The 9,993-nt window shown below is 36.9% G+C and overlaps 3 protein-coding genes and 1 long non-coding RNA gene across 6 annotated transcripts in view; 2 read left to right on the forward strand and 2 right to left on the reverse strand.

Moving 5' to 3' along the window:
* The window catches only part of LOC108355890 (uncharacterized), a 17,084-nt gene that overhangs the window by 2,108 nt on the left and 4,983 nt on the right, over nucleotides 1-9,993 (forward strand). For both annotated transcript variants that reach the window (XM_017607025.1, XM_017607031.1), the window contains exons 3-4: nucleotides 595-599; nucleotides 676-678. The gene's annotated coding sequence lies outside the window, so the exon portion shown is untranslated. The remainder of the gene's footprint in view (nucleotides 1-594; nucleotides 600-675; nucleotides 679-9,993) is intronic.
* LOC108355880 (cytochrome c oxidase assembly protein COX15 homolog) lies at nucleotides 1,971-5,283 on the reverse strand. The gene is made up of 4 exons (XM_017607016.1): nucleotides 5,079-5,283; nucleotides 3,645-3,768; nucleotides 3,448-3,580; nucleotides 1,971-3,387 (listed from the first exon to the last, which is right to left on the reverse strand). Exons 1-4 carry the CDS (start codon nucleotides 5,184-5,186, stop codon nucleotides 2,535-2,537), a joined length of 1,218 nt encoding a protein of 405 aa, XP_017462505.1. The 5' UTR covers nucleotides 5,187-5,283; the 3' UTR covers nucleotides 1,971-2,534.
* LOC108355939 (uncharacterized) lies at nucleotides 7,016-7,696 on the forward strand. 2 transcript variants are annotated; one of them, XM_017607074.1, is made up of 3 exons: nucleotides 7,016-7,253; nucleotides 7,323-7,480; nucleotides 7,543-7,696. In XM_017607074.1, the coding sequence occupies exons 1-3, from the start codon at nucleotides 7,095-7,097 to the stop codon at nucleotides 7,571-7,573; spliced, it is 348 nt and encodes a 115-aa protein (XP_017462563.1). In that variant the 5' UTR covers nucleotides 7,016-7,094; the 3' UTR covers nucleotides 7,574-7,696. The 2 variants fall into 2 exon arrangements, with proteins under 2 accessions (XP_017462563.1, XP_017462570.1); XM_017607081.1 differs by having other exon boundaries at nucleotides 7,323-7,471.
* Nucleotides 7,140-7,916, reverse strand: LOC108355958 (uncharacterized). Its single transcript, XR_001846573.1, has 2 exons — nucleotides 7,703-7,916; nucleotides 7,140-7,630 (listed from the first exon to the last, which is right to left on the reverse strand). It is a non-coding gene; the product is annotated as an uncharacterized LOC108355958 (long non-coding RNA).

Consider the following 9,993-nt stretch of genomic DNA (forward strand, 5'->3'; position numbering starts at 1 on the left):
ACGAAAGGGTGATATCAATATGAGTAAAGGAAGAGTGAGTAGAAAAGTGGGTGGGGGATCCATCATTCAGAATAATTCCATTAGAAGTAAGTAAAAAATCTTCAATTTGACGACCTTTAGAATTAGCTGAAGGAGAACCCCAAAGGGGACTCCAAGCATTGAAGTCACCTGCTATAATATAGGGAGTAGAGGAAGAGGGAGTAAGATTATTAAAGTCGGTTAAAGAGAAAAATTCATTAGGAGGAGAATAAGCACAAATAATTGAAATTTTGTTTGCTAACTGGAGCTCTACAGCAGCAGATGATATAGAGGAAGTAGGGTAATAGGTAGAATGAGGCAGATTTCTTTTAATTAGGATTGCAATGCCTTGTTTACTATTGGTAATTTGGGGGAGGTTGTAGAAGTGTCCAATATAAGCTTTAGTAGTAGGGGCTATGATATTATGTGCAAGGTGGGTTTCATTTAACAAAACGACTGAGGGGTTAATAGTTTTAATTAAGTACTCTAGTTCAATATAGTTATTTAAATAACCATTCATATTCCACTGCAAGAGAGAAATCATGAAGGCAAGAAATAAAAGAAAGAATTACTAAGGGCCGGTTACTCAATGTCTGGTTAGCACTAATCTGCGGTTAAACATCGTTACCGACGTCTTCGACTCCATGCATATAACAGGGAGTCGGTAACGTCGATAACGATGTTTAACCGCAGATTAGTGTTAACCAGACATTGAGTAACCGGCCCTTAGATGAAGAGGGGGGAGAGGAAAACTCGAGTATTAGGTGGGGAGAGAGGAATTTGTTGGGAAAAGGAAAGGCGAGAGACGAGCATTGGGGAAGAAGGGGTGTTGGGTGACGAGTTATCAAAGTTGGTAACGGGGGAGAAGTTAGGGGAGGGAGAGGAGTCTCCATTAGAAGGAGAAGAATTAGATGCGATGGAAGATTCATATTTTGATTTAATGTTGTTTTCAGTTTTTGTTGATGATTCTATGATTTGGTTGGATGTTTTTGTTATGTTTGCATAGGAATTAGCTTTGGGAGTAAACGGGATTTGGCTGTTATATTTTTTAATGGCTTCACGCATTGAACACTTATTTATAGTTTTAACATTGAGGATCTCTCTCATCTGTTGGAATTTAGGACATTGGTTCGATGAGGAAGGGTGGTTGCCTGAACAATTAGCACATAACATCTCTTGATCTTATTGTGCTAATGATTTTATTAATAAATGAAAAATAAGACTCTAGTGCAGTCTGATGGAGTATGGGGGGGAAGTGTACACGTGGCACAGACTGGGGGATTATGGCAATGCTTAGCTGTGTGACCAATAGATTGACATACCTTACAACGCATAGGGTTAGGGTAGTATGGACGAACGTCAAGAATCCTCCAGGCGACCTCAGTTTTTTCCGGGAGAGTATATTTATCGAAGGTTAACAAGATGGCGCCAGAAGGCTTACGTGTGCTATCAATAATTTTTGAAAATTTATAAGCAGCTGTTACTCCTTGTTCCTTGAGGCCTTCAACTATTTCGTCTTCGGAAACGTGGATTAAGAAGGGCGCATAAATTGTGCCTTTTACCGAATTGAGGTTATTGTGTAACTTTATAGAAATATTTCCAACACCGGGTAATGTCTTAGCATTCAGGAACCTATCAGCAGCTTTCTTATTCTTAGCAAGCAGCAATAAGCTGCCATCACGAAGCTCAGAGATGACGTTGCCCTCACTGCTTATGGCTTGAATTCCTTTATGAATCGCAAAGCACGAAAAAGTTGTAATCGGTTTTTTATCATCAGATGATTTTATAATTAGGAATTTCGGGTCATCCTTTTTATGATCGGGAGTCCAGGGAAAGGGTCCAACTGCGTTAAATCAGGTTTTTTTCGTTTTGGTTTCGGGGACGTAAATAACAGGGCACACCTGTTCTCCCCAAGGTAGGTGGCCCCCGGGGCCATTTCGAACACACAAATATGTATTTACGCACTTGGTTTTAATCTTTATTTTTAAACAAAAAATATATAAAGTCAGTTGAATGAAGAAAATAACTGTAACCGTAACCGTAATATAACTGTTTTACACAAAGTCTATAACGTTTATAAGATAGCGGGAAACACAAGAGAAAAATCAAAAAATGCAACCGTTCACTGAGAGAGCTAGTAGGTAACTGTTCAATTGTTTTATTAGATGTTTTGCCCAATAATGAGCAGCAAACAAATGAAAAAGTGAGGCGAACAATTTTACGCGATCGCAGCAATCACATATAAATACAGTATGCAAAATACTGTTTTCTCTTTCGCTATTTCAAACTATCATTTTATATTTTATAGCTTTCTTGCACTCCTCAAGATTTTGAGTGACTTGCAACCTTATGTACACAAAAAGTTCCATTCCTGGGAGCATAGCGAATGGACCAACATCGCTTTGGGAAGGAGCACCGTACTATTGCCGACGTTACCGACACAATGTTGTCAAATACATTAACTATATAAAAACATTAAAGTACGTATTTATACTTCTTAACATATTTTCCGTATTTTATTTAGGAATATACTTTAATAAACGCAATTCCTGGCTTAGCCAAAGAGCAAGAGACAACAACAGAAGGGAACCGGACTGATGAGCTGTAGCGAGAGGAGCAGGAACGTGATTTAACAACGTGGTTACACCTAAAGTTGCTTGCAACCAAGCCATAGCCATCGTGGTATTTACAGCGTAACGAGCACGTTTTGGCAAAATACATCTCTTTGAATACATCCATAGTAAGGAAACTGCCACAACAGTAGTTATTCCCAATATCCTGTGATCAAATTGGACTGTTGTCGGATTCTCCGTGAAATTCCTTTGCACAGGTTCAAATGATAGAATGTCGTCAGGAATCCACTTATCAGCCATTTTTGGAAAGGAATTGTATACTAATCCAGCATCTAGACCCGCAACGAAAGCTCCAGATATCGCCGTAAGAAATACAAGTCCCTTAGTCACATAAGCTAAGTTTTTCAAACGAAAAACGTTTTTTGAAGACGTGACAATATTCGCAGGTGGCATAAATTTTCTCAAACCTGATGACAAAAATAAACTATATATGATAAATGCGACGCCCAGATGTGAAGCCAATCGATATTGTGACACTCTAGGTACATCGTTTATGTCCTGAAATTTGTCCTCAAGCCCAGATTTGACCATAAACCAACCCATAAGGCCTTGCAGGCCAATAAGTGCTCCAAGTACTAAAATATATTTTTTAGTTGCATTGGTAAAATATCCCCGTCTCCAAAAATAAATAGCTGGAATAGCAAAAACAGCGCCAATCCCGCGTCCCCACATTCTATGTATATATTCCATCATATATATAAATTTGAACTCTTCTAAAGTCATTGACCTATTTTTCCTAAAAATTGATGAAAATGTACCTAATGTAATAATTATTATCCAAAACAATTCAACTTACATCTTGAATTCAGGGAATTGCTGGTATTTATGGAATTCAGCTTTCCATTCATCCAAGTTTGATGGCTTTTTTTCGCCAAGCAATTTCCAGTTCACCATCGATAAGCCTGACTCAGTTAGCCTAGTTACGCCACCTATTTAAATGCAATTTTAAAATTGTAAATAAATAAATTCCATCTGAAGGGAAGTAAAACATACCTAGAGCCACTGCGACATACACCATACCACTACAACCAAGCAACCAAGCTCCAATAATTTTTTCACCCCTCCTCTGTGTGCTATTGCAGCGAATACTCCAAATACTCGTATTTAAATTAATGTCCTGCGATACATATATGAGAAAAATAAGAAGGTATATCGAACTACATAAAGTTGCCTTAATTCACAAAGGCCTTAATTAGCAAATTTTCTATTTTACAGAAGCAAAAAACATTAAAAAAAGTACATCATAAACTTAAGATACTAACACTGTTTTTGATACTAACACTTTCCAATTTTTAGAAATAAAATGTATTTTAAGATAGCCTATCAAAATTTGTACAAAACGCAGTTTCGTAAAGTGCTGGTTAAGGTCTTTGTGAATTAAGGTAACGACGTGTACATATTATATATTAATATAAATTTGCGATATCAATTATATTTACCCACTAAACAAAGGCATCGGAATTTGTCGGAAATCAGACTTTTCAGAACTCGGTCTGATCATGGTGGAATAAATAATTTTTATTTCATCATGGTTGTTTTCGGAAAAATTGGGAATTGTTTAGCTATTTGTACAACGATTTAGGGGTGGGGGCGGGGGGGGGGAGGGGGTGGGGGCCCCACAAATCCCCCCTAAACGAAAGAGGATTGACGCCGCTTTATGAAACGTAGGGGAATTTTATATTTTTTGCAAGGAAAAAACAAAGTTAATCATGCGTCCGAAGAAGGGGGGCTGAACACCTTTCTGCGTAGGCGGCCTTCGGCCACGCTTAGGGATTATAACCCTTATAACCCTTATGTCTGTGTGACATAACTGGGGCTACCGTCCCAGTGATGTAACCTTGGGAAAGGATGAGGTAACTAGAATTCCCTTTCTGTGTGGTAAACCTGGGGCTGCCGCCCCAGTGATGTCTATTTTGGTTACTGGGTGTTTTGTAAAAATATATTGTATATAAAAATGTATAACAAAAATTTGCAACAAATACCATATTTCCAACCGACATTATTGTTAAATTAGTGCACAGATTAAGTAAATTAAATTTTTGTAATAAAGCGTGAACTGTTGTCTACAAGTGTGTGTAAAAGTTTTTTGATTCGATTCACGCGTTTGGGCACAGCAACCCAAAATCGTTGTACAAATTCATAAACAGCACCCGAAAAATCTTTAGATGCGACGTAACGATTTCAGTAAAGAAAATCGAAACAAATTGGTTGGTGGGTATTTACGGATACCATAACCATTCTTAATAACATATAAGATGCGTTCCAAATGCTTCACGATTTGGAGGTTTTTACAGGAAACCGTTCCAGGTGACCATCTTCCACCTTTTCCTGTAAAACCGGCAAATCGTAAAGCATCTGGAACGCAACTATATGTCATTACGAATGTACATGTGTATGTACATAAACAAAGTTGAGTGAATATTTTACCTTTTGAAATCGGATGTTAAGTAAATGGTTACGTCGGTATAATGCACTCCGGCAAGCAGCAGTGAAAATTCCATTTTTGTTTAGAAGAATTCGTGAACACCCGAACATAATTTGAAAATTTATAACAAATTAACTAATTGACGTATTCGCTCATTTCACCATCAGCACTAGAGGTGCAAAACTATCGATGGCACTATCGATAGTATCGATGTTTTTTATTTTTCCCTACTATCGATTGTTTTTTGGTCCTATCGATAGTCCGACAGACATGTGATTCAGTATTTATTTTAGTTTTATTTCTTTTTTTCTTTTCATTTCTCTTAAACATCCAAGTTGAACTAAAAATTTGGTTGCTACTTTTTTAAAAGAGTAATGTCAAATTTCGAAAATGACGGAAAACCTTGCATCTTTTAAAATACCGCTAAAAACTGATACAAATTAATTTATACCAAAACTTTCAATATTTACCACCACTATTTACTATTTATGAAAAGGTAAATAAAAACCATTAATTCTCAGATAAAAAATGGTTTCCTCTTCTAAAATTGAAATTTACTTGATGAATGCCTTATATATGACGGAGGATATCTAAAACCACAAATATAAAATCTCAGTATACCCAATTTTTTTCCATTTCAAATTTTCAATAACTTTACTTCTAACTTAACGGTTAAACAATTAAAAAAAGTGTACAGTAGTTTACAAGAATATCCAAACGTAGTTTCGAAATATATTCTTAAGGAAATCTTCATACGAAAATTGAGCGAAAACCATATAAATACGATACTATCGACGATATATCGATAGTTTTGAAAATAATATCGAAAACTATCGATGGTCTGACTATCGATAGTTTTGCACCTCTAATAAACACAGTTTATACCATGATAAAAACATAGCAAGGTAGAACCGTTCTCTCAATTTGTCGGCCATGATTTGTTTTTGAAGTTTGCCAACATTTTAAAATCATATAAAAGTGAAAACAAAAAATTGAAATTGTTCGAAATTGTTGTTGCTTGCGATTGAAAATGAAAATGTTTGTGTGAGCTTGTGAGTAAATTTAAAAATTAAATTGTTTGGAAACGTCAAGAATTTTAAAAGTGACTCTCAGCGGTTCTACCTTACTATATTTTTATCATGGTATATACAGTAATAAACCTTTTTGAGTACTCCTCGGGGGTAAAATCTGATCAGGGTTGAAAATGAGAATGTTGATTCAGAGTTGTATACAAAATTACTGTGGTATGAAAGGGAGCAACAACCGTACTATGGCCGAGTGGCGCAAGTCATGAATGTGTAATAGTGCCCGAAACTAATTGCAAAAGTGTAAAAACATTGCAAATTATTGTCTATTATTATAGATACTAGTACAGATAGCTCATAGTTCATAGTTCAGTGTATAATAATTAATATTACACCGTACATGATAATGAACTTTTAAATGCTGAAAACGCTTGTAACTTGTAGATCACTCAAACTTGGGTGTGCTTAATGGACTGTCTGGGCGGATGCGCTGGCAGGCATTGGGCTCTGTATAGCTATACAAACCTGGTTTTTTTTTTTTAATAAAAACTTTAATATATTCGGAAGTTTAGAATTTTGCTTGATAAATTCACAAAATTTACGCTTTTCATAAAAATATAATCTTACAATGGACTTTTTTTATTTTAAACTTACGTTTAAGAAAACTCCATTCAATGCTATAATTACGATTTGAGTTTTCCAGTTTATAAAACACAAGCGTTAATTACGTACTTAACTATTGATATTATTCCTCATTAAGCATGTATATCAGCATACATTAAAGATGAATATTATACTTCACCTACATTTTGTTCGTAAATAACACATAATTATGTATATTTTATCCTCGAAATGAACTTTTTCTAAGGGCCTGTGCCAATTGATAGAAAAGTTCTATGGTGGAAAAACTTTTTACTATGGTGAGAAAATTTTACATTTCTGCTGTGCCAATTCGTAACTTTTTACTGCTGGAAATTTTTGACAGTTGCTTTGATGCACAAGAAGACTATCGAGTTTGCTATTTATAAAATGCAGCAATTATATAGAAAATATTTGCCTTTGATGATTTCAATTCTTCTGGAACTGAAATCCATGCATTTATTAGACCTTTTAGCAGTAATATTAGAAATAAAAACACGTCAAAACCGTCTGGTAAGTGTGTTCACAAAAATGTTTAAAACCGTGTACAATTGTTTCCAATAAAAACATATGTCGTTTTAGGGTATTATGTACATGCAACAAGACGTTTATTCCAAAATACTAAGCAGCATTATGAACGGCGATAACAAGACTACAAAAATGTATCTTAGGTTGTCCTCTGCTTCGTTTCGAAAAATTGTAACTCACATTCCCAAAAAGCGCCACGGATGGTCAGTGGAGTACGAAGTCATTTGCTTAATAAAGTCTTCAAATTATTTATATTGTTCTTACTCACTTCCAGCCTTCGTTGCTGTTGGCGTTCTTTGAACTGAACCAAACATCCTTGTCAATGCGCTTTTCCAGAAGGATTCTGCGTTCTGAACTGCTCCCTGTAAAATAGTATTTTTAATTAAAAAAATACATAACGCCTTTTCATATGTAAATCTGAAATTAAATCTTACAAGTTATATTTATTTTTTTGCCGGCGGGACTATGTTCTTTTATTTCCACTCGCTTTTGTTTTCTTTAATTTATGTGTATACGTGCGTTGTTCGTTCTTCTTCTTGATAATGCTTGCTGTCAAATTTTTCACTAGCCCTGCCGTATCAAACATTTTTATTCACCTCATAGCTGTCAAAAATTTACTATCCAGAGAACTTTTCTATCAATTGGCACAGGCCCTAATCATGACTCGAAATTCCCCACAGTAAGTGTTGCCGTGCGAACAAAACGAAAGCGCTGCACACAACCCAAAAGTACTCCTCGGGGACCAAATGGTGAAAAACTGCGAGAAGGTTTATTACTGTATATACTGTGCCATCAGTCTCGTTTCTATCAAGGCGAATTTATACAAGGTCAAGGCGAATTTATAAATTCGCCTTATATAGGGTGATCGCCAAGGCGAATTTAAACAAGTGGTGTTGATGGCGAATTTAGATTTTCACCGCTGTACTTAATGTCAAAATAGTGTGTTTGTTGTAATATTAATTCGCCTTGTTTACAACAAACATCAACATCAACACCACCTTATATACATTCGCCTTGGACATTAAGAAGTACCGCGGCGAAAATCTAAATTCGCCAGTAACACCCCCTTGTATAAATTCGCCTTGGTCAAAGTGATGTGTTTGTTGTAAACAAGGCGAATTCATATTACAACGAACGCATCATTTTGACCAAGGCGAATTTATACAAGATGGTGTTGTAAAATCAGCTGATTTCTTCGCCTTACATGTATTTTGGTTTTGCTTTTACTGATTTGACAGCACACCTATCAAAAGCAAAAACAAAATACATGTAAACTTTAGAGCGAATTGAAATTTGACGTAACACCCACTGTTGAAGACGGCGACCAATTTAAATGAAACGCACGAAATATTTATAACAATACAGTTTTGTATAGTTTTAATATCTGATGGATGTGGATAAAATTTGATCAGTAAAAAAGAAAATTCATTACAATCTGAAGCAACTTACTTATTCGTGCTCTTCGTGTGATTCGTTCCAAAAGATAGAACCGGAAGCGTACAAACAATATGGCTACAAATTATGCAGAGTTGCTTATAATAGTACATAGTTTTAGAAAAGAATAAATAAATCGATATCAAAGTATTCAGTACAAAGTGTTTAGCAAATAAACCGGTATTATCCAGAATCTAAGTTTTATCAGTAACATTCTCCTCTCCGTGATTCGAATCGCTGACGAGAGAATTACCCTTTACATCGAGTACGGCAATCTTTGATGCAGGCCGTCCTAGATTTCCCGCAGTGGTTTGCACCACCACTGACCTCACTTGACCATCCGCAGCCACTGTTGTCTCCAACACGATGCCTTTCTTCCACTGATTACGGCTTTCATTGTCGTCGCATACGATTACGACGTCACCAACACATATCGGTTTAACTCGTTTGAACCACTTTGCTCGTCTTGTCAAAGTCGGAAGATATTCGAGAACCCATCTCTTCCAGAACGTTTGCTTTAGCTGCTGTGCTACATTCCACTGCTTTCTCAAACACCCCATCTCTGGCACCTCAGCTGTTTGAACGAAGTTAGGACACCCCAATAGGAAGTTGTTTGGTGTAAGCGGTTCGTCGTCGATGCTCTCCAGCGGAACGTGCGTTAACGGACGAGAATTCACCAAATTCTCTGCTTCAATAAGGAGGCTTTGTAAAGTCTCCACCTGCGGAGCTCTTTCCTTTAATGTGAATTGCAGGACTCGCTTCACCGTGCGGACCATTCGCTCCCATACGCCACCTGCCGATGGATTTGCCGGAGCATTAAACAACCACTCGATACCCCTGCGACAGCATTCGTCCTCAATGCCCTTCTCAACCTGAACCCACATTTCTTTGCTAGCACCAACAAAGTTCGTGCCTCGATCGCTCCTCATACGAATAGGGACGCCCCTTCGATTAATGAAATTACGGCATACAACAATTGTGGCGTCTGTGGACAAATCCTTCGCTAGCTCTAAGTGAATAGCTCTGACCGTAAGGCATGTGAATATGGCCACCCATCGTTTTTCATGTCGACGTCCGATGGAAACCATGACTGGTCCAAAGTAATCTACGCCTGTGTATGAAAATGGTCTTACGAATGGAGTAAGTCTGTCCTTAGGGAGCTGACCCATCAATGGCGTTTGCGGAACAGCTGACAAATTTTTGCACAGCTGACAGTTTACTTTAATCGATCTTAACAGGCGGCGAATGCTTGGGATACAATACTTGCAACGTATGGCGGCAATCGTTGCTT

This window comes from Rhagoletis zephyria, unplaced genomic scaffold (genome assembly GCF_001687245.7).
Source record: "Rhagoletis zephyria isolate East Lansing unplaced genomic scaffold, Rhagoletis_zephyria_1.1 Rzeph_scaffold_00169, whole genome shotgun sequence".
In the NCBI taxonomy this organism is placed as follows: domain Eukaryota; kingdom Metazoa; phylum Arthropoda; class Insecta; order Diptera; family Tephritidae; genus Rhagoletis; species Rhagoletis zephyria.